Source organism: Erythrolamprus reginae, chromosome 5 (genome assembly GCF_031021105.1).
Source record: "Erythrolamprus reginae isolate rEryReg1 chromosome 5, rEryReg1.hap1, whole genome shotgun sequence".
NCBI lineage: Eukaryota > Metazoa > Chordata > Lepidosauria > Squamata > Dipsadidae > Erythrolamprus > Erythrolamprus reginae.
Genome location: NC_091954.1, coordinates 84,673,873 through 84,697,997, shown reverse-complemented (window position 1 = coordinate 84,697,997; position 24,125 = coordinate 84,673,873). Strand labels below are relative to the sequence as shown.

The window sequence follows — 24,125 nt, the reverse complement described above, 5'->3', positions numbered from 1 at the left end:
TACTGAATCACAGGGCCCACTAATTTTATTTTCAATGTTTAGAGCAGGGGTGGGTTCTTTCTAGTTTGGACTGGTTCGCCCGAACTGGTAAGAGACTCGCTGGTGATGTCACAATTTGATGTCATCGAACTGATTAGATTGGTGCCAATCTGTAGGCACCACCATCTTTTCTTTTTTTTTTAAATTCTCTTCTGAGCATGCACAGAAGTCGAGTTTCCGGCACTGTGCATATGGTCACCATCTTGTTTTTGGCTCCCCCCCCTCGGATTTTTCAGCACTGCACATCAGGCATGCCCATGCAGTGCGGGAAGAAGTGAACCAGCAGCAAGGTAAGTTAGAACCCACTCCTGGTTTAGAAATTTTTTGAAAATAAATATGAAGCTGAAGGTAGCCCTATTATAGTGTGCCAGTTTTCTTTTCTTTTTTATTTTTTTTTCGAGCCAAGTGGGGCAAAAACCCCCTATTGACTATTTAATAAACTATCTATGGGCATGTTACTGATTCCAGAATCATATAAGCTTCTATTTCTTCACATAATGCATTTACTATAGCTGATCTATTACTTTCAGTTGAAAAAGTTGCACAATTATATTAAATATTAACTTTGAAAAAATAATTTAAATATAATTCATGATTTGGGAGTTTTCAGGATCAATTGTTTAGTATGTTTGAATGATACATATCTATATTACGAGACTCTATAAACCTTTGCAGCACAACTACTTAGTTAATTGTTAAGATTTGACTCAAACTTTGCTCTTCTTCGTTCTTATATGGGGTAAAGTACTAACAGTTCAGCCGCATTTCCTTGAAAAGTACAAATTAAATAGCCAGGTGGTTTCGGCAGGTTTTAAAAATATTTTCTTTGCTGAGTAGTAATATTGAATTTATGTTTATTTTCTCAGAGGCTGTAGCTCATCTGCTATTATAATTCCACAACAAGAGGCTCTGGACACAGACAGTACTTTAGAGCAACAAAAATCTGGGCAAGTGCCTAAAAGAGACAGTTCTCGAGGAGTGAAACGCAGTGCTAGCCCAGATTACGACCCAACAAATTCTCCTAGCCCTGCCAAAAAAACCAAAGCACTTCAGCACGCTGATTCTTCTTCAGACTTGGAAAGAAATAAATCTCAGACTAAGTCTAAGAAAAGACATTTACATCAAGAGCAAGAGTCAAAGTCTTCGCAATTGCCATCAACCAGTAAAGCTCACACCAGAAAGGGTGGAGCTACCGTTAGCTCCAGAAGCCAGAAACGGAAAAGGACAGAAACCTTAACTGTTGTAAAGAGTCGTTCAGCAACTGAATCAACTGGCGGTGAAGAGAGACCAGCAAAACCCACCAAGCTGGCTTCAAAATCAGTGAGCTCAGCCAAAGCTGGGTGCAGTACCATCACAGATTCCTCCTCTTCGGCCTCTACATCTTCCTCCTCCTCCGTTGTTGCTTCTGCATCTTCTGCTGTTTCTCAGGGTGCTAGAGTCAAACAGGGAAAAGACCAGAGCAAGGCCAGGCGCTCCAGATCTGCATCCAGCCCCAGCCCACGGAGGAGTAGCAGGGATAAAGAACAAAATAAAATAGGTGGCTCTTCAAAGTTTGATTGGGCTGCTCGTTTTAGCCCCAAGGTTAGCTTGCCTAAAACAAAACTTTCTCTACCGGGTTCTTCTAAGCCAGAGGCATCCAAACCTGGGCCTTCAGGATTGCAAGCTAAACTAGCAAGTAAGTTATTGAAAATATTTTCATTTCATGAGGTCTTGGAAATTATTAATTTATTAATTTATTATTGTTGTTGTAATGTAGCTATTGTAATAATTTAGTAAGATCTGCAATAAGTTATATGAAAGATAATTTATCATACATAATCACCAGATAATTAGTAAATTCAAGAAAGGGCTGTTGGGGGCTCTAGGCTGGAAATGACATCAGAGACATCAGTTCTTACTCTTGATCTCTATTCCAATGGTGTATGTCTTTGCACTTTTAGTTTCTGTGCTTATAATGGACTAGGGCAGTGGTGGCAAACCTATGACATGGTGCCACAGGTAGCAAATGGAGCCATATCTGCTGGCATACGAGCCGTTGCCCTAGCTCAGCTCCAATGTGCATGAGTGTACCGGCCAGTTGAATTTTGGCTTGCACAGAAGCTCTGGGAGGGCGGTTTTGGCTTCCACAGAGCCTCTGGGGGGGATGGGGGAGGACGTTTTTACCTTCCCCTGGCTCCAGGGAAGCTTTTGGAGCCTGGGGAGGGCTAAATACTGCCTACTGGGCCCACCAGAAGTTGGGGAAACAGGCAATTTCTGGCCTCCAAAGGGTCTCCGGGGGGTGGGGGAAGCTGTTTCCTCCCTCTCAATGCATTGAATTATAGATGTGGGCACTTGTGCACACATGATAGTGCTCTTTCAACACCCGAGGATAAAAAAGGTTCGCCATCACTGGACTTGGAAATGCCCTTTAATTTTTTATATATTTTGCCTAAATTTCAAATTATCTTGTTTACTAGCATGTTAAATGAGTCCATTTTTCTTATTTCTTAAATTGTATTTTCCAAACAAGATTAGGAATTATTTATTCATAATCCTGTGTGGCAAAGAGAGAGGGAATGGTATCAACTTGTACAAGGATTACCAAATGTAGAAAAGCTGATATTATCTAAATATGAATTCGGATTAGAATATGGATTCCGTTGAGTCTCTGGTAATGAAATTATCAATTATCAATTAACATATATTGTTTTTCCAGTAAATTTCTAACTTTGCAATTCATATAATTTATAAATATACATATTTAACATATGCTACAAGAAAACAATACAGTGAACCCTCGATCATCGCGAGGGTTCCGTTCCAGGACCCCAAGCGATGATCGATTTTTCGCGAAGTAGCGGTGCGGAAGTAAAAACACCATCTGCGCATGTGCAGATGGTGTTTTTACTTCCACCGCCGCAGCACGTTGCTGGGGAGCGCGCGCGCGTTGCTGGGGCCGCTCCCCAGCTGGGGAGCGGATCTGGGGTTTCCCCAAGCGCGCGCGAGTTGCTGGGGCCGCTTCCCAGCTGGGGAGCGGATCTGGGGTTTCCCCAAGCGCGCGCGCGTTGCCGGCTCCGCTTCCCAGCTGGGAAGCGAAGCTAGGCTGCCCCAAGCGCGCGCGCGTTGCTGGGGCTGCTCCCCAGCTGGGGAGCGGATCTGGGGTTTCCCCAAGCGCGCGCGCGTTGCCAGCTCCGCTTCCCAGCTGGGAAGCGAAGCTAGGCTGCCCCAAGCGCGCGCGCGTTGCTGGGGCTGCTCCCCAGCTGGGGAGCGGATCTGGGGTTTCCCCAAGCGCGCGCGCGTTGCCGGCTCCGCTTCCCAGCTGGGAAGCGAAGCTAGGCTGCCCCAAGCTCGCGCGCGCCGCCCGCCCGCCCACGCTGTTGCCGGCTCCGCTTCCCAGCTGGGAAGCGGAGCTAGGCTGCCCCAAGCTCGCGCGCGCCGCCCGCCCGCCCACGCTGTTGCCGGCTCCGCTTCCCAGCTGGGAAGCGGAGCTAGGCTGCCCCAAGCTCGCGCGCGCCGCCCGCCCGCCCACGCTGTTGCCGGCTCCGCTTCCCAGCTGGGAAGCGGAGCTAGGCTGCCCCAAGCTCGCGCGCGCCGCCCGCCCGCCCACGCTGTTGCCGGCTCCGCTTCCCAGCTGGGAAGCGGAGCTAGGCTGCCCCAAGCTCGCGCTCCAGCCCACCGCCACTGGGGTCTTACCGGGGCAAGAGGGGGAAGACCCAGGGAAGCCTCTGCCCGGCGGGGAAACTCCACCAACTACGCATGCGTGGAAGGGCACGCATGCGCAGATGGTGGAGTTTACTTCCGGGTTGAAAACTAGCGAAATAGCCCTTTCGCGATCCTTGAGGACGCGAAACTCGAGGGTTCACTGTACTTTATTTTGCAGTAAATATTTAGTTTAAGGAAGACAATTGTGAAATTAAAAAAACCCTCTGATTTTATTGCTGTAGTGCAGTCTATATACTACCATACGTTTGGATACATGTTGGTGATGTCTAATGTTTTAAAAATAATTTGTTGAGTAAAATTCACGATACAGTGATTCATATTTATAACTCTTGGTGTCTGAAACCGTATATATTGTATTTAGTGTACATCATAAATAATGTTCCAGACCACCTTCTACCATATAGCTTCCAGTGACTGGTAAGGGCCCACAGAGTTGGTCTTCTCTAGGTCTCATCAACTAAATAGTGTCGGCTGGCGGGTCCGCGGGGGAGGGCCTTCTCTCTGGTTGCCCCAGCTCTCTAGAACCAGTTATCTCCCGAGATTTAGACTGTGGCCGCAATGAGGTTTGAGGTCAGAGACGGTCCTGTAAATAGTCTGAACCTGAGCCATTTAGAGCTTTAAAGGTGACAACCAACACCTTGAATTGGGTTCGGAGACTGACTGGCAACCAATGCAGCTCGCGTAAAGATGGAGTAACATGAGCGTAGGTATACCCGTTATTGCATGTGCCACTGCATCTTGCACCAGCTGAAGTCTCCAAACACTCTTTAAGGGTACCCCTATGTAGAGTACATTTCAATAGTCAAGACAAGCATGAAGGTGTGAGTGGCTGTGCGGAGTGCCTCCTGGTCAAGGTAGGGCCCGCAAGGTAGTGTTGTGCTAAAGTTGTGTAAAAAACTGATGAATGCTGACTGAAGTTTTTTATAGAATTAAGATGTGGTGGGGGAAGGAAACCTGCACAGTAGTAATAGTTTCACATATTTGCTAATTTAAAAACATACTTCAAAATATACTAGAAAATTCTGTGGCCTTGTTTTTCTCAGATTTCAGCAATGCTATACAGAATATATTTGGCAATGCTATACAGAATACCTTTAGTGTATACCACTAAATAATCTCTCATATCAAAAAATATATCCATATACGAATGTTTTGATGTATCATGCTAGTTAAAAGAAATTGCTTTCTAATGTCAACAACCTATCTATTCTGCAGTGGAGAATATTGAAAATCTTTTCTAATAGCATGTAAATAAATGCATACAGCAATAGTATAATATATAGTCTACAGTGGTACCTCAAGATACGAACCCCTCGTCTTACAAACAACTCGTGATACGAACCCGGGGTTCAGAAAAATTTTGCCTCTTCTTACGAACTTTTTTCGAGTTACGAACCGGCGTTCGGAGACTGCTGGGAAGCCGCGTGGCTGTTTTAAAAGGTGACAGCCGGGCGGCGGGGCTTCCCAGAAGCCTCCCGAACGCCGGTTCGTAACTTGAACAAAGTTCGTAAAAAGAGGCAAAATTTTGCTGAACCCCGGGTTCGGTTCGGGGGGGTGCTGGCAATCCCCCCAGGCCGGCTGCGACCTTTTAAAACACCCGCGCCGCTTCGCAGCTGTCTCCTGAAGCCGAACGCTAAAGCCGAACTTCCGCGTTCGGCTTCGGGAGACAGCTGAGAAGCGGCACGGGTGTTTTAAAAGGTCGCAGCCGGCCTGGGGGGCTTGCCAGCACCAGGCCAGCTGTCACCTTTTAAAACAGCCGCGCGGCTTCCCAGCAGTCGCCGAAAGCCGTTTTTTTGCGGGGGGTTTTTTGGTTGCACGGATTAATTGACTTTACATTGTTTCCTATGGGAAACAATGTTTCGTCTTACGAACCTTTCGTCTTACGAACCTCCTCCTTGCACCAATTAAGTTCGTATCATGAGGTATTACTGTATTTATAAAATACATTTTAACCTTATTATAACCTTATTATATTTTTATTTTTCTTAAATTATCTTTGTAGAAGTACTTTTTCATGGTGGCATAAGTAAAAAGAAGGAGGAGCAAAATGAAAGGGAATATTTCATATTGGGAAACTTGTGAAGAAATATAAGCTGTCCTTATTATCCATCTTCTATTTGTTTAGGCTTGAGAAAATCTACAAAAAAGCGCAGTGAATCACCACCTGCTGAGCTCCCCAGTTTGAGGCGGAGCACACGGCAAAAGACCACGGGCTCCTGTGCTAGTACCAGGTATAAAATGATATAAAATTACTAACACTTTAAAATAGTTGAATAAATTGCATTTGAGAGAAGCGTATTAAAAATTTGAATGAACATAGTGGACAGTTGTGTGCCTGATAGTATGTTTAATTTGACAAATGTAATCATTTGAGAAATAATATAACATATAAAACACAGTGTGAAATAAGCAGTCTGTTCTCAGAATTGTACTAAATTAGCAAGTTCACACTAATATTTTGCTTATTTTAAATATGATAACTATATCCAGTTCAAGTAACTTTCTTTGTCATTTGATGTAAATGTGAACCTATTCCACATTTTTGCCATCCTCTTTCTGTTCCATCATGCTCATTTTAAAACACTCTGAGATATAGCACATCTTAAACTATTGCTCCCCATTACATTTAACCCAAAAACTGTGGTTGTCAGATTTCAATTAAAAGAGGATTACTACATGTAAATTCAAGGAGGTTGCTGGCAGAATAGGTTGCAAGTTCCTCCTGTAAGTTGCTTCTGCTACTTTTTCTCCCAAGAACACCTGCTGCAGAGTACAATATCTGTAGCATCCCCCCTCCCACAAACTTATGTACGCCTGCTCCCACTGGCCCACCTATGATCCATAGCATCCACTGACCCACCCCCTACTGGCCTGCCAGTGTGCCTGGAGTTTGTAGTGTCTATGGCTTCCACTGGCAGGCCTGCACTCTCTCCTAATGCATTTGCACTCTGGCATCTGTCTGTGGCATTTACCCCACCATAATGGCACCTGTATATTCCTGAGCTCTAGTTCCCGCCTGTAACAGTTGCACACATCCCAGCAGCACTCATGCATCCTTTTACGCACCTAGCCTGGGACTCCTGTCTCTTCCCACTTAAAGATTTGTGCCATCCTGGGGATATGATAGCTATGTGAATTACTGTCACTAAGCGTAAGTGACATCATGCTTTATTACCGCATCACTTAGCAACAAATGTTCTGGTCCCAGATGCTGTCATAGCTTGAAGACTACGTGTAGCGTTGATTTGCAGGTGAAATAATCAATTGCTTTGATTGGAAGCTGCCCAGAGCAGCTATATAAATGTTTTAAATAAATCAATAATTTAACAGAAGATTCAAGATTTTTGGAATGGCATTTGAAATATTTGTTGACTCCCTATCTTCTACTTCAGTGGGAGGTTTTGTTTTTTTAAAAAAAAATGTATCTATATTTCTGCAGGAAGTCTTTAATTTGCTATATGGATTTTGAAAATAGATGGACATTAACATGGTGGTACTTTTCTGTGAACTAGGTTGTTAGAGCCAGCTAAGTCAAAATGTGGAAGTATCGAAGTTATATTTCTTATGCACTACTCAAAAAAAAATAAAGGAATACTTAAACAACACAATATAATGCCAAGTAAATCAAACTGTCCACTTAGGAAGCAACACTGATTGATAATCAATTTCACATGCGGTTGTGTACATTCAACTTTGTACAGAACAAAGTATTCAATGAAAATATTTCATTCATTCAGATCTAGGATGTGTAATTTGAGTGTTCCCTTTATTTTTTGGAGCAGCATATATAGTTGAAGTTGCTTTTTAAAGTATTTTTGAACATATAGTGAAAAAGTACCACTATAAAGCATAGAGGGTTAAATTTGAACCCATTGTAAACTAAAAACATAATCTAGAAGGTTTCTGATTGTACCTGTTTTTTAGTCGGCGAGGCTCTGGCCTGGGCAAAAGAGGAGCAGCTGAGGCTCGCCGACAGGAGAAAATGGCTGATCCTGATAACAATCAGGATGGTGTTAATTCTTCAGCTGCACGAGCTGATGAGGCTCCACAAGGAGCTGCAGGTAAGGAAAACAGAATACCTATAAGTTCTAGGTTACTTTCAATATATAGTGCTTTCTTCTAATGCAGTGCTGGGTTTATCAGGAAATACTGTGCTGGAATTGATTTTACTAGCCACGTGTTAGAGAAATCCTGCTGTAGTTTCTCCCTGTAAAGTTTGTGGGTTGAGTACAAGATGAGAGGCATTCTCTAAAGAAGGTCTTCTGTGGAACAGTTTCCCTCCAGAAAAACAGAAATCGACATATTGCTTATATTTTATAACCAGGTTATGTAGATATTATTTCAATAAACTTCTATCCCATCTAATTATTAAAGGAATCTGTCTTTTATTTTTTACTGTGATTTTATTATTATTATTTGTCTCTTTCTGCTGTAAATTTCCTAGTGTCCTCAAGGATTTGAACACTTTATAATTCTTAATAAAGTAAGTTAAGCATATAGGCATTTTTTTAAAAATTGAATTACAGCTATCCTTAACTTATGACTGTTCATTTAATGACAATCTGGAACTATAATGGCTATGGAAAGAGTGCTGTACGGAACATTGCTGGCCATTGCAAAATGTGGCATTACCACCCCTGCAGTCATGTGATTGCAATCTGGGTGCTTGGCAAGCTGCTGCTACCTGCTGAGAGGACTCCCTCTTGTCTTTGGGGGAGTTGCCAGCTGAAAGGAACTGAACTCCCACAGCAGGGTGCAGAAATGGAGCTCAGATCCTAAAGTTTTCAAGTTCTCCGTACTGAGAGAGCGGGTCCAGCAGTCACGTGGGTTGCTCGCTGTCCAATCCGTTGAGGACCGAGCCTAGTCTTTAAAAAGCCTGCTGGATCTGCTCCTTCCCCAGAATTCGCTCGGTCCTGCGATCCAGCAGGACATGTGGTGGCTCACTCCTCTCGCAAAACACCTTCTCTTCGTCTTCTTTCTATTCAGATAAGTAAAATTTAATTCTGTCTTTTACTAGAGCTTGCCTTGGTTGCGCGCCAGCCTTACTGGGCTTGGTGCCGAGGGAGAAGCCGCGGTGCGGCTATTGCATTTTTTTCCAAAACGCCCTGCTCGCGCTGCTGCCGGATTGCATTTACAAGTAAATCTACTTGGCCAGGAGGTTTACCGGCAAGCTAAGGATTGATTTTAAAAGGGAAAAAAGGGCTCTTTTTCCTCCTGCGGTGTGGGACTGTTAGTGAGCTTCCCTTGATTGTTCCCCGGACTTTAGACTTCCCTCTGTTTTTAAAATCTCAGAGCGGTTTACTTTGCCGCGAAGGCCCTCAGCGCCCAGTAATTGTCGGCCCTTGCGGATTGCCCACGCGCATCCCGTCTGGCACCAGTATGTCCGCCACTTGGCCCTGGAGTAAGCTTTGAGTCCCTCAGGCCTTTTCTCCCTGGCTGGGCCTCCAAACCAGTGTGCCTTGGTTTACTTTGATTAAGGTTAGCGAGGCCTGCCGTTCTGCATTCCCTGGCATGAACTCTGGTACCGTCCAGATTGACTGTGAGTTGCAGACGCTCCTGGGCCTAGGAGTAGGGGCCCCTTCCTCTTGGGAACGTTGCCCTAGAAGCTTCTCCCATCAGATTTTGGCTCAAGTCTTGTCCCTGTAATTTATTCAGGCCATGACTTTGTTTCCCAAAAGAGGCACATCTAAAGGTCTTAGAGAGGTTAGGTCTACTGGTGATGAAATTGATAATATCCTCCAGGCCTCTTCCTCCTCTTCCTCGGGAGCCCCTACTATGGCTAGACCCACCAGGGCTGAGAAGAAAAGGGACCAAGCATTGCAGAGAATCCATGAAAAATCAGCTAAACGCTTAAAGGTGCAGGCCAAAGTACACATTAGCAATGCCCCCCCAGAGGCTTCCAACCTGCCTCCCTCTGGGGTCCTTGTGCTCTCTCTGGATGAGCCAAACCTAAACAGATCCCAACCTAACTTATGGGGCTTAGGTCCAGAGGAGCCAGGCATTATGGAAGATCCCTCCAAGCCAGACCCCATCCCAGGCCTATAGGAAATCTCCATCTTTACCTGCAACCATTTCTAATCTGCCTCCAGAGTTTCAATCCATGTTTTCTGCCTTATCTAAAGCCATTGATGCCAAGCTCTTGGCCATCAATGTGCCTTCTCACTCTCGTCCCCTTCCACGCGCCCCTAGGCCCGTGAGTTCTCTTTCATCCTGCAGACTTCCAATTAATGAGGATCCGGATTCTTCTCAGGATGAGAACGTTGACGTGGACGTAGAGGATAAAGATGATCCTTTTCATTGCCTGTCAGAAGATGAGGAATCTCAAATCAAGATTTCAACTCTGGCTGCGATTTTTCCTTTTCAACTCTTCAAATCTCTTCTATTTAAAGCAAGTTTCTACAGGCTTAGCCGGGCAAGATAAACAGTCTGCTTCTTCCACAGATCCTCCTGAAGAAAATCTACCATACTTCATGGAGGAACAGGAAGACAAAGAGGCCATTCCAATGCCCAAATTGTTTAAAGATGCTCTGCTCAAGCAGTGGGACCACCCAGCCTTTGGCTTCAATCCCACAACCAAAGACAAGAAATTATATAAGCTTTCCCCATTTTATGAAGATCTTCTTGTCTGCCCTAAACCTGATGAACCGGTTAAGACTACACTTTGTGGCTGCTATGCCTGGTGAAGCAGAGGAGGTTTTAAAACCCGAAGACAAACGCCTATGCTCAAATGCTCAAAAGATGTTTCTTCGCGGATACCTGGGCTATCAAGAGTGCAACAGCAGCATCTTTCTTTTCTAGAGCTATGCTTTTATGGCTTCAACAGCTCCAGCAGCACATCCCCCCTGATGATCTACGAGGCCAACAGGATTTCAATAAAGTTTTTGCAGCAGCCCAATTTGTAGCTGATGCTACCCTGCAATCATCAAGATTTGCAGCCAGGTCACTAGCAGCCTCAACGACGGCCAGAAGGCTTCTATGGCTGTGCCCTTGGCAGGCGGGAGTGAGGCAAAAATGGCAGCTGGCCATGGGTCCTTTGAAGTGTGATCTCCTATTTGGCGACCTCCTGGATCCTCTTCTCACTGAAACCGCTGACAAAAAGAAAGTTTTAGGGCCCACCAACAAGGCCATCAAAACTCAACCTTTTTGACGTCCCAATCGTCAACAGGATCAAGGGTTCGCCTTCCAGAGAAACTCAGCTCAATATTCCCCTCGTTTTCGTTCCCAAGCTGGCAGAAACCCCAGGGGTAGAGGATCCCGTTACCAAAGAGGATCCTCCTCAACCAGAGCTTCCAGAAAGCCCAGATGGTGAGCTTCATTCCACTCCCATAGGGGGGCGCCTGGCTTCGTTCTCCTCCAGATGGTGCCATTCCTCTAACGACCCCTGGGTTATTGCTACTGTGGAATGGGATCTTCAATTGGAGTTTATTTCCATACCTCCTAAACGTTTCATTTCTTGCCCATCCCCCAGGTCTTCCCCATCTTGTCTCTGAATGGAGGAAGCTATTCAACACCTGTTGTCTATCACGGCTATCCAATCTGTTTCTTTTTCTCAAAGAGGTCTGGACTTCTACTCCCTCCTCTTCATGGTCCCTAAGACATCTGGAGGATGGAGAGCCATCTTGGACCTTAAAAATTTGAACCAGTTTATTAAATATAGGAAATTTAAGATGCATTCTTTGTCATCCATCCTAGCCGCTATCCATCCTGGGGACCTTATGGTCTCCTTGGATCTCACGAAAGCCTATCTCAATATTCCCATTGCCAAAGGTCACAGGAAATTTCTACGCTTCGCCTTCCAGCGCAAGCACTTTGGGCTCTCCTCGGCTCCTCGAGTCTTTACTAAGATCCTAGGAGCCCTGGCGGCTCACATCCGAGCCACGCCCATTCATATTTTATGCTATTTGGATGACATATTAATTCATGGGGCCTCTAAAGAGGACATCTGCTCAGACCTCAACATTACCATGTCAATCCTACAGGATCATGGTTTTTCCATTAATCTCAAAAAAAGTCAACTCCATCCATTTACTTCTATTCAACACCTGGGGGCCATCATAAACTTGAATTTCTCTCAGGTTTTTCTCTCTACTGAGAGAAAAGTCAGTATTAAGGAGCTCATTTCCCAAATACGATCTCAGAGAAGGACTTCCATCGTTAACCTGTCTTCTCTACTGGGAAAGATGGTATTCTGCATAGGCATTATCCCCTAGGCGTCTTCACGCCAGGGATCTCCAATGGCTTCTGTTACCGTTCCAGAGATCAGGGAACAGCAACTTGACACGCCTCATAACCGTCCCATCCACAGTTTTAAGATCCCTTATGTGGTGGACCTCCCCCGCTCTGGACAAAGGATCTCCCATCAGGTGTCCAGATCTATTCATCATCACCATGGATGCCAACTTATCGGGCTGGGGAGCCCATGCCCAGGGCCTGATAGCCCAAGGCACATGGTCAGCAGAGGAGACTTCCAGACCTATCAACAATTCAAACTGCACATCATCAATCAACATGTTCTGATTCTAATGGACAATATAGCTACAAAGAGTCATATTTGCAGACAAGGGGGCACCAGGTCCAAGGCCCTGATGAGAGAAGCCCTGAAGTTGGGTCTCTGGGCAGAGAGGCATCTTCAGTCGTTAAAGGCCGACCACATATCAGGAGTCCTCAATGTACAAGAGGATTGGCTCTCCTGGTCGACTCTAGACCCAGGAGAGTGGAGCCTTCATCCGGCTCTGTTTTAGCAAATCTGCCTCAGGTTCGGTCACCCATTGCTAGACCTATTTGCGACTGAGGCCAATGCTCAACTCCCTCGATTCTACTCCAGGTTCTCATCCCCGGGAGCGGAGGTGACAAATGCACTCAGAATCCCTTGACCTCGAGGGCTGCTTTATGCCTTCCCTACAATTCCAATTCTCCCAGATGTGATCCACAAGATCATCTTCGAGAAGGCCCAGGTGATTCTGATAGCACCTCACTGGCCACGTCGGCCCTGAGTTCGCGGACCTGCAACGTCTGTCCATTTCGGAAGATATGTTGCAGCAGGGCGCCTCTCTCCATCCAGATCCAGAGTGGTTCCACCTCACCGCTTGGCTATTATCCGGCGTGACTTAGACCTGCGAGGATATGACCCAGACACTGTAGAAATAATCATGAAAGCCAGAAGAATGTCCACCAACAGGATTTACGACCATACCTGGTCCAAATTCCACCAGTGGTGTTCACAGGAGGATCTATCCCCTCTGTGTATTCCCATCCACAGGATAGTAGCTTTCCTCATGAAAGGGTTCCAGCAAGGCCTTTCATCCAGCACCATCCGTCGCCATCTGGCAGCCCTTTCTTCGGTCTTAGCAGGGCCTCGTAGACAACCACTCCGCTCCTTTCCGGAAATTCAAGAATTTCTTAGAGGTATTTGGAACCTCAGACCTTTGCAGGGTTCACAGATACCCGTCCTGGGACTTACTGCGGGGTTTCCATTCCCTTACTCAGGCACCATACGAACCCCTAAGGTCAGCGTCCTTCAGGTACCTATCTTACAAGGTAGCATTCCTGGTGGCGATAACATCTGCCCGACGCATCTCAGAATTGGCAGCCCTTTCAATTAGGCAGGATCTATGCCAGTTCCATTCGGACAAAGTAGTCCTGTGTTTGGACCCCACCTTTCTACCCAAGGTCAGTTCCATGTTCCACAGATCCGAGGACATTGTGTTGCCTTCATTTTGTTCCAACCAGAACCATCATCTTGCAGTCAGATGGCACACCCTAGATCTCACCAGAGCGCTGAGAATCTACATTCAACGGACAAGACCCATTTGGAGGTCTGAAGCTCTATTCGTGGCCTACCATCCCAGATCCATGGGATCCAAGGTATCCTCAACCGTAATAGGCCGTTGGATCCGAGGGACTATCTCAAAGGCTTATGAGTCAGCTTCCCTCACCATACCTAGAAGTATCACAGCACATTCCACAAGAAGTGCAGCTACATCTGCCGCATGGGCAACTCAAGCTCCATTGAAAGAAGTCTGCAAAGCAGTCACTTGGGCCTCTCCAAACTCTTTCTTAAGGCATTACAAAATGGACTCTTATGCTTCAATGGATGCTGCCTTCGGCAGAAGAGTCCTCCAATCCGTTACCTCTCATGATAGCGAACTAATCCCTCCCTAGGGACTCATCTATTGGGTATGTCCCACGTGACTGCTGGACCCGCTCTCTCAGTACGGAGAATAGGCGTTGATTGCTTACCTGAACGCCTCTTCTCGTATGATGAGCGGGTACAGCAGTCACTTCCCTCCCTGTATTTCTTTTCTAACTATGGTTATTCCTTTAACCTGTTTCCTTCCTATCATGAGAGTTGAACACTATTGAGCCACCACAATTGAGCCTAAGTCTACGGATTCGCAAATTCTGGGGAAGGGGCAGATCCAGCAGGGTTTTTAAAGACTAGGCTCGGTCCTCGACGGATTGGACAGCGAGCAACCCACATGACTGCTGTACCCACTCATCGTACGAGAAGAGGTGTTCAGGTAAGCAATCAGCGCCTATTCTTATTCTGCAACTGGTGAGAACAGTTCATTTTAATGCATGAAGGGGAGCATAATTATTCTGGCAGGATCCGTTCCTGCAGTCCGCCAAAGGAATTCACTTCCACATATGTGGGAGCTGAACTTGGCAGGTAGCTCTTTCAGTCCATCATCTTTACAACCCAGGAAATAGTTTAACCACTACTAACAGGAGTGCCGGGATGGAGTGATGGAGTGAAACAATCATGTAGGCCTCTCACCTAATGACTGCTTCACTCAATGACTCCATAGTAACTGAGATTCTGGTCCCAATTATGGTCAAAAGTTGGGAATACTGAAATAGCTTTTAAACCACTTACATGTTCTGATAAATGTAGGACTTTCATATCTAATTTATTATATGAATTTAGCTTATTTAAACAAACAATTAAAAATGTAATACATTGTAGATAGTTAAAAATGAAATCTTGTTTCTATATTTTTAAAGGCAAAATTAGATTTTGGGAAGCGCTAGCTGTACATTGTGATTGCTATGTAGCTGATAATATTGCTAAATTCTACAAGGATAGATTTGATTGATTGTCCATCCTAGGTGTCTAATGGATCTTCTTGATTTGAGAATACTTGATTCCCCCCTCCCCAAAAGTTACAGTGACAATAATTTCTCCAACAGAAGACTTAGTAGCAATCTGGAATATAGGACCGAATTAGACCTGAGTGGTTTTCCAAGTTTGCCAATACAGAGATTTTTTTTCTTGTTTACTGGGGAGCTTTGGGAGATGAAGCAACAGAGAAAAGGTATTTGACTGAATACAGATGTGAACTCGGGTTTGAGACTCTACTGTGGCAATAAACATGGCAAAAGAGCAATTTTTCATGCTTTTATTATGCCCTTACACTCCTCACTGGTTATTCTGTTTAAAGTATTGCAACTCTTTGGAGGAAAATATGCTAAAATGTCATATTTTGAGTCACTGTGTGTGATTACTCAGATTTACTCTTCATTTGAATGTTAACTGGCTGTTAACTGGTTACCATATTTTCCGGAGTATAAAACGGACCTTTTTCCTCCCTAAAAGAGGCTGAAAATTTGGGTGTATCTTATACTTCGAATGTAGCTTTTTCGAAGCTTTTTCCCCCAGCCCCTAACTAAGTGCTAACAATCTTCCTAGCTTCCTTCTCCCTCTGAAGAAGGGTTTTTCCAGCTCTAAGTCTTTGCAGGCTTGTTTTGATTCCAACTCCCTCTGAAAAAGGCTTTTTCAGTCCTAACCAGGGGATAATAATAAAATAATGTGCTGAAGTTGAAGAGACTAAGGACGCTACCCAAATGAATACCTAGTAGGTATATTTTTTCCACCTATTTTCCTCCTCCAAAAGTAAGGTGCATTTTATAATCCAGTGCGTTTTATACTCTGAAAAATACGGTAGATCCTATGAAGATAATTTTGTGAGATTATGTGGGATTGTTTTAAAGGGGTTTCTTAGTCCTGATTTCTGCAAAATTAACACAGCCACTTGCATCTTGAATCCCCATTCTTTCTTCTGGCTGATGAAAAACTCCTAAAATGTGACAGAATACTGAGTTTGGATGATAATGAATACTTTTTGAGGAAAATGTGATGCTGCCTGTTTTGAAGGAGACATGGTGCACTCTATTATCAAGAAACCTTCACTTGACCCAGCAATTTAGATAAGCTATTCACTTGTGTCCTTCACTTGACCCAGCAATTTAGATTAGCTATTCGCCCATCTGTGATCTTTCCTTCTGAGAGAATATTATTGAAAGTTTGAGGGTTGATGGGTACTGAGATTGGATGTAATTCTGGAGAAAATAGATTCATTCAAGGTTTAGGCTCATTACAGGGAAATAAATTCACATTGCTCTCTTTCAAGAACAACATGGAGAAATTAAACCCCCTGGTTATGATTTATCTCTCAGTGGCTTTCAATAATATCCTCCTAAACTGTCTGAGAGATTTGATATTAGGAACATTGTATTGTGGTTCTTCATTCTAAGTAGTGATTAAATCAGTGGTAAGGGTGAGTGGACAAACTTTAAGGCCTTCTACTGTGGAGAGACATAAGGTATGATATTTTCCCACTTCCTATTTAAGGCCTAAATGAAGCTGCTCAGGGTGGTGTCTACTGGGATAGATACTGGTATCACCAATAAGCAAAGGATACTCTTAAAGCAAAGGATTTATATCTTAATTCTGGGCTGAATAGGAGACATTGTTGAGAATATATGAAGACTCTGAAGATATGAAAGCCCTCTGTTTCCAGAGATATTTCAAGATCACCATTACTGCCCTGTAGGGATTCCAGTTAAATACATTTTTATTTGATATATCAGTATACTTTGATAAAAAATATTGTTAAATGCAGTTAAACTAAATTGTTGTCAATGTGTGATCAATATGCTTATTTTGTAGCTTATTTTCTGATTTAAATAGAATAATGATTGACATTGTAGTTTTCTATTTTTGATTAAGCTGCAATTTTACACATATTTAATAATAAATGAAACACAATTGTAATCAATAGAATGTATTCACACACATACCAAAAAACCCCACTGCATTGTGCTTCTTTTAGAAAAGTTTCTTAGAGGTGTGAACATGTCCTTTGATTTTTGTGGGAGACATTTTTTTACAATAGTAATTTTCATTCTTTTTTGGCATGCGTGCAGATGTTATACCAATACATTTTGGTGTACATTTCAGATCTGTTTACTATAATTTCAGATCTGTAAAGCCCTTGTGATGAACACCTGGCCCTGATCATATTTTGTAGAGTTGTCAGATTTCTAGTTAACTGTTTTTTCTTATTTCAAATAAAAATCATAATGAGTAAAAAATCAGAATGTTTCAATCACATGCGTGGCTGAAAGCATAAACCGGCTGTTCAAGTGCAGTCTTTCCATACTGTGTAAGTCAAAACTAAAAATAAACCTGCTGTTTTGTATGCCCATTCCAATTCCTACTGGAGTTGTGAAAGGTTTTCGTTGACAACTTTGGAAGAAAGATTTCTGAGTTAGTAAGTATGTAAGCTGCATGACTTATTAACGCAATTTATTTTGTGTTCTTCTTTAGCTTCTAGTTCTGTTGCTGGGGCTGTGGGCATGACCACCTCTGGTGAAAGTGAATCAGATGATTCTGAGATGGGGAGATTACAAGGTATATACTAAGCTTCCATTATATATAAAGAACAATTTTAAGGTGACAATTGTCTAGATTTCTTTTAAATAGTTGGAGCCTTTCTTAGAAGCCTTTTCTTATGTTCACTTCAATTGTTTTCTATAACTTGAAAAAGATACTTGGTCATTTTTACCAAATAATTAAAGATATGCTAAAAATAGTGGCCTATCAATCAGCTCTGGTATAAATGAATATACAGTGATCCCCCGCTCGTTGCGAGGGTTCCGTTCCAGGACCCCCCGCAACGAGCGGGTTTTCGCGAAGTAGCGCTGCGGAAGTAAAAACACCATCTGCGCATGTGCAGATGGTGTTTTTACTTCCGCAGCGCTAGCGAGGAGCCGAAGATTGGGGGCGGCGCGGGTGTTTTAAAACGTCGCCGCCGACATGGGGGGCTCGCTAGCACCCCCCCTAACCCGGGTTGGGGGTTCGGGGGGGGGTGCTAGCGAGCTCCCCATGTCGGCGGCGACGTTTTAAAACACCCGCGCGGCTTTCCAATGAGTCCCGAAGACAAACGTCAAACTTCCGCGTTTGTCTTCGGGACTCATTGGAAAGCCGCGCGGGTGTTTTAAAAGGTCGCCGCCGACATGGTGGGCTCGCTAGCACCCCCCCGAACCCCCAACCCGGGTTTGGGGGGGTGCTAGCGAGCCCCCCCATGTCGTCGGCGACGTTTTAAAACACCCGCGCGCCTTCCCAACTGAGCCCTCAAGCCAAGCGCCAAAGGCGAACTTCTGCGCTTGGCTTGAGGGCTCAGTTGGGAAGGCGCGCGGGTGTTTTAAAACGTCGCCGCCGACATGGGGGGCTCGCTAGCACCCCCCCGAACCCCCAACCCGGGTTTGGGGGGGTGCTAGCGAGCCCCCCATGTCGGCGGCGACGTTTTAAAACACCCGTGCGCCTTCCCAACTGAGCCCTCAAGCCAAACGAACCCGGGTGGCCGGGCGAGCAGCGAGCGAACGGCGGGTGGCCGGGCGAAGGGCGGGCGAGCGGCGAACGGCGGGCGAGCGGGTGCTGGGGAGGGCTTCTCGCTCTCCCGCCAGCAAGAGGGGGAGCGAACGGCGTGGGCAGGCTGCGGACAAGCCGTTCGCTCGGGCCGCTTCCCAGCTGAGTACTCAGCTGGGAAGCGGCCCGAGCGAAGCAGCAGCAGCGAGGAGTTTGCGTGGGCGGTGGGGAAACTCCTCGCTGATGCCCACCAAGAGGGGGAAGACCTAGGGAAGCCGCCCAGCAGCTGATCTGCCCGGCGCCATCTACGCATGCGTGCCCATAGAAAAAAAGGGCACGCATGCACAGATGGTGTTCTGACTTCCGGGTTCAAAAATCGCAAATTAGCCTGTTCGCAATGGTCGGGGACGCAATAACCGGGGGATCACTGTATATATATATATAAATGAATATGTGGGGTTTTATATATTGTTCTCTTTTAATATTAGATTTGTTGCAATGTTATATTGTCTTGATTATTGTTGTGAGCCGCCCCGAGTCTTCGGAGAGGGGCGGCATACAAATCTAATAAATTTGTTATTGTTGTTGTTGTTGTTATTATTATTATTATATTGAAATTATTATTATGGTTTAAATCAGGGGTAGGCAAAGTTGGCTCTTCTATGACATGTGGACTTCAACTCCCAGAATTCCTGAGCTAGCATGATTGGCTCAGGAATTCTGGGAGTTGAAGTCCACAAATCATAAAAGAGCCAACTTTGCCTACCCCTGGTTTAAATAATCACATTAATACAGTTATAAAATTCATTTTTTTTTTTTTAGGGAAAATGGGTTTTAGAAACTGTTTTACTTTTGTAGCATCCAGTTTTCTCTCCTTAGTATTCAAACGTATTTATTGCTAGAAGGACTCCTGCAATCTATGTAACTATATAGTTTTCTTTATATACCGTAGTCCTCTTTTATTCTCAAAGATGTTTTCAGTTCACCTAACCAAAACACACAAGTGTTGGGGGAACCTATGACTTCCAGAGTTTGTACTCCTATTCTTAACATTCTTGACTATTGGCATGCCTTGGAAATAAAAATCCATTATTATTCATAGGAATGCAAATTTTCCATTCAAATTTTGCTATTTTTAATATTGAAGAAGAGCAGGTTTCCTCGATTTTGGCTTAGATAAGTAAAGGCAAAGTAGGATATATCTAACAGGACTATTTCAAAATTTTACAAAATTTAAAACTCTGCAGAAACAAAAAGATGTCTGGTCATTAAATAGCTTTATGTCTAAGTTTCTACAAAAGTGAAATACAGTGATCCCCCGAGTTTCGCGATCTCGATCTTTGCAAAACGCTATATCGCGATTTTTCCACCCGATGACGTCACTCCCTTCCTTTCTCATCTTTCTTTCTCTCTCTCTTTCTCTATCTTGCTTCTTCCTCTCTCACACTCTCTTCCTCCCTCTCTCATCTCTTTCTTTCCTTCTCTCTCTCTATCTCTCCCCCTCTTGCTGTCGAGCGGCAAGTGAGCAACCGGGCGGGCGGGCGAACGGGCAAGCGAGCGGCCGGGCGGGCGGGCAAGCGGAGCGGCCGGGCGGGCGGGCGAACAGGCAAGCGGCAAGCGATCTTGGGGTTTCCCCTTTGCCTGGGCGGCGGGAAGACCCAGTGAGGGTTCCTTCGGCCACCCAACAGCTGATCTGCTCTGTAGCGCGGCAGCAGCGAGGAGCCGAAGATGGGGTTTCCCCGTTGCCTGGGCAACGGGGAAACCCCATCTTCGGCTCCTCGCTGCTGCCGCGCTGCAGAGCAGATCAGCTGTTGGGCGGCCGAAGGAACCTTCCCTGGGTCTTCCCCGCCGCCCACACGCAAACTCCACCATCTGCGCATGTGCGGCCATGAAAAAAAGGGCGCGCATGCGCAGATGGTGTTTTACTTCAGCACCGCTATATCGCGACAAATCGAGTTTCGCGAGGGGTCTTGGAACGGAACCCTCGCGAAACTCGGGGGATCACTGTATATAACTAATTAATCTTGTAAAATAAAAATGCAGCATAAGTTTCAATCATTTAAATGCTACAGAATGAAATTTTATATTATGCAAATCATAGTTTGTAATATAATATAAAGAGTTTAATGAAGATTTACATTTTTTTAAATGTCTAGCTTTGTTAGAAGCTAGAGGACTCCCTCCACATCTGTTTGGTCCTCTTGGTCCTCGAATGTCTCAGCTATTCCACAGAACAATTGGAAGTGGAGCTAGTAAGTAGACTGATTCGCATATTTTACAGTACTTTAGGATAATGCGTCTTCATTTTGTAGGATTATAATCAAGCACTATATCACGCATCAAATACTGTGATGGCACTTGCCTAATGGAACAGTTGTAGATATCCATGGATGCCATCCTATTAACTTCCAGGAAGGCTGTAAAACTTGGCTTCCCCTGGGTCTAGGATGTTGAAGCTGGCATGGGGGTGTGTGTGAATTAATTTTATTGGGTTATTGTAATTTTTAATAAGGAACAAACAAAGTTATTATTTGTTATAATCAAATACCTGTTGTAAAAATGTAAAAAAATAGCAATAAGGTCTAGACTTATATACCACTTCATAATGCTTTACAGCCCTCCTTAATTAGTTTACGAGTTAGCATATTGCCCCTCAACAATCTGAGTCCTCATTTTACTAACCTCAGAAGGATAGAAGGCTAAGGCATCCTTGAACTGTTGTCAGTCAACAGCCAGCAGAATTAGCTTGCTATACTATATTCTAACCACTGTGCCACCATGTCTCTTAATATACTTTCAATTTCTCCCTCCCTCCCTCCCCCTTTTTAGGTTCTAAAGCTCAGCAACTTCTTCAAGGACTTCAGGCCACTGATGAAAGCCAGCAATTACAGTCAGTGATAGAAATGTGTCAGTTGTTGGTCATGGGTAATGAAGAAACTTTAGGAGGTTTTCCAGTCAAGAGCGTTGTTCCAGCTCTGGTAAGCATATTCATTAATTTATATCAACTCTTACCTTTGGTTCAGTGTAATTTCATGAAAGATCAAAATGGATCAGTTGAAATATGTACATAAATGGAAGCAAGTCATGTTCTTACTTATTTGAAGGGATCCATAGCATAAAAAGTTAAGAACTGTTAGAGTAATTCTTCAACTTATCTTAAAATAATACAACAATGTACCTAAAATAGAAACATAAATTGTTCAGGGTTGGGGAAATGCTAGGTTTTAGATATACAGTGATTCCTCGAGTTTCGCGATCTCGATCTTCGCGAAACGCTGCATCGCGATTTTTCCACCGATGACGTCACTCTCTTCCTTCCTTTCTCATCTTTCTTTCTCTCTCTCTTTCTCTATCTTGCTTCTTCCTCTCTCACACTGTCTTCCTCCCTCTCTCATCTCTTTCTTTCCTTCTCTCTTTCTCTTTCTCTCCCCCTCTTGCTGGCGGGCGGCGGGCGGCGGGCGGGCGAGCGGGGGCATCAGCGAGGAGCCGGGGTTTCCCCTTTGCGTGGGCGGCTGGGAAACCCCGATCTTCGTCTGCTCGCTGCTGCTGCGGCGCCGAGCAGATCAGCTGCTGGGCGGCCGAAGGAACCTTCCCTGGGTCTTCCCCCTCTTGCTGGCGGGCGGGCGAGCGGCGGGCATCAGCGAGGAGCCGGGGTTTCCCCTTTGCGTGGGCGGCCGGGAAGACCCAGGGAAGGTTCCTTCGGCCGCCCAGCAGCTGATCTGCTCGGTAGCGCAGCAGCAGCGAGGAGCCGAATCGGGGTTTCCCCGCACGCAAAGGGGAAACCCCGATTCGGCTCCTCGCTGCTGCTGCGCTACCGAGCAGATCAGCTGCTGGGCGGCCGAAGGAACCTTCCCTGGGTCTTCCCAGCCGCCCACGCAAAGGGGAAACCCCGGCTCCTCGCTGATGCCCGCCGCTCGCCCGCCCGCCAGCAAGAGGGGGAAGACCCAGGGAAGGTTCCTTCAGCCGCCCAGCAGCTGATCTGCTCGGTAGCGCAGCAGCAGCGAGGAGCCGAATCGGGTTTCCCCTTTGCGTGGGCGGCGGGGAACGCAAACTCCACCATCTACGCATGCGCGGCCATAGAAAAAAAGGGCGCGCATGCGCATATGGTGTTTTTACTTCCGCAACCCTTCATCGCGAAAAATTGATTATCGCGAGGGGTCTTGGAACGGAACCCTCGCGATAATAGAGGGATCACTGTACTTTTTACTAGCCTTTCTTGGTGACAGCTGTAATTTTTGTGTCACCTGATTATTGTCTGCTCAATATACGGTAATACAATGAACACCTCATTAACCTATTACTGAGAATGCTAATAGGGAAGATTGTATAAATGTCAAGGGATACAATAATACAAACTTGCTGCCTTAAGCTTTTAAAGGAAAGAGGCAATATAAACCAATAAATAAAGACTATTCTTTTTCATTATTTACAGATAACTTTGCTACAGATGGAGCACAACTTCGACATTGTGAGTATTTCATCTTGAAAGTTTGTATACCCTATATTTTGAGGGCAAATGTCTGAATGAGCTATTTATTTTCAGAGTTAGATTCAAGATTGGAAACATTTTGTCTATAAAATAATACCTATGGGAACTAGCAGTAGGAAGGAGAAATATTGATTTAATGCTTGCTTCTGAGCTTCTTTGGGATTTCTGGTTAGCTATACTATGAAAGAAAATACTGTGTCAAAATAAGCAAGCTTTTGGTGTGATCTGACAGGACTATTTTTGAATTTGATTGCTTTCACAGATGAATCATGCTTGTCGAGCCTTAACCTACATGATGGAAGCACTTCCCAGATCATCTGCAGTTGTGGTGGATGCAATTCCTGTTTTTTTGGAGAAGGTAAAAGCTGATCAATCAAGAATTGCAATAAAAGACATTGTCAAGTAATATTCTCAACGTCAGTGTTCATTGATTGTACTTAATACTAGCCTATTTGTGGTACAGGAATTCAGAATTTCCTATAAGTTCTTTTGAGAAGTAAATAATTTTATAATTTATATTTATAGCTGAATATTCTTAATAGTATCATTTAAACCTTAATGCCATGTACGGTAGGGATACAGCAGGAGTCCTATAAAATATAAAACTAGTACATTTGAGAATAGAAAATATGTTTTGAAAAAGTTTAAATATAGAAATATGAAGTCTGTCTGATATTGATCAGATAAAACGTTAAAATTTAATTTTTTTTGCCTAATAATCTTATTACATGTAGCAGTTATCCAAGCATTGTTTACTTGGACCTAACGGAAGCTTGAAATATATTCTTTGTATCTTTTGTTCAAAATATTTTCTTTTTTTATTTCTGTTTTAATCCCAATGATTATGGCTTATTTAATTGTTTTCTTACATTTCTTCTTGATTTGTAGCCGAACATATTATCATGCTCTTAATGTATATTTATGATACGAGTGAATATCTTCTCTTAGAATCTAGTATAAATTCTAGTAGATCACCTTTTTAAATCTAGATCAGTGCTTCTCAAACTTTTTCCTTCTTTACCTGAACCTATTTATTAGAAATAATATAGGTAAAATACTGTAAGTCAATTTAAATTTTCCTCTTGTGATTGGGTAATGGTTTTGTGTGAATTAGAATTTCTGGTCCTTATATACTTTAGGCTTCTCGGTATTTTGAAATGCTTTTTAAAAACTGCTAAAATGAACGAGAAGAAAAATATGAATTGAAAATGTAAATGATTTGTTACATAAGATGAACATTGAGCA

General features: G+C 44.3%; 1 protein-coding gene across 3 annotated transcripts in view; it reads left to right on the top strand.

Moving 5' to 3' along the window:
* TRIP12 (thyroid hormone receptor interactor 12) overlaps window positions 1-24,125 on the top strand; it is a 106,241-nt gene that overhangs the window by 34,907 nt on the left and 47,209 nt on the right. For all 3 annotated transcript variants that reach the window (XM_070753336.1, XM_070753338.1, XM_070753337.1), the window contains exons 4-11: window positions 906-1,714; window positions 5,867-5,972; window positions 7,666-7,802; window positions 17,351-17,434; window positions 20,548-20,643; window positions 21,221-21,369; window positions 22,824-22,859; window positions 23,143-23,238. In XM_070753336.1, coding sequence (XP_070609437.1) covers window positions 906-1,714; window positions 5,867-5,972; window positions 7,666-7,802; window positions 17,351-17,434; window positions 20,548-20,643; window positions 21,221-21,369; window positions 22,824-22,859; window positions 23,143-23,238 — 1,513 coding nt within the window. The remainder of the gene's footprint in view (window positions 1-905; window positions 1,715-5,866; window positions 5,973-7,665; window positions 7,803-17,350; window positions 17,435-20,547; window positions 20,644-21,220; window positions 21,370-22,823; window positions 22,860-23,142; window positions 23,239-24,125) is intronic.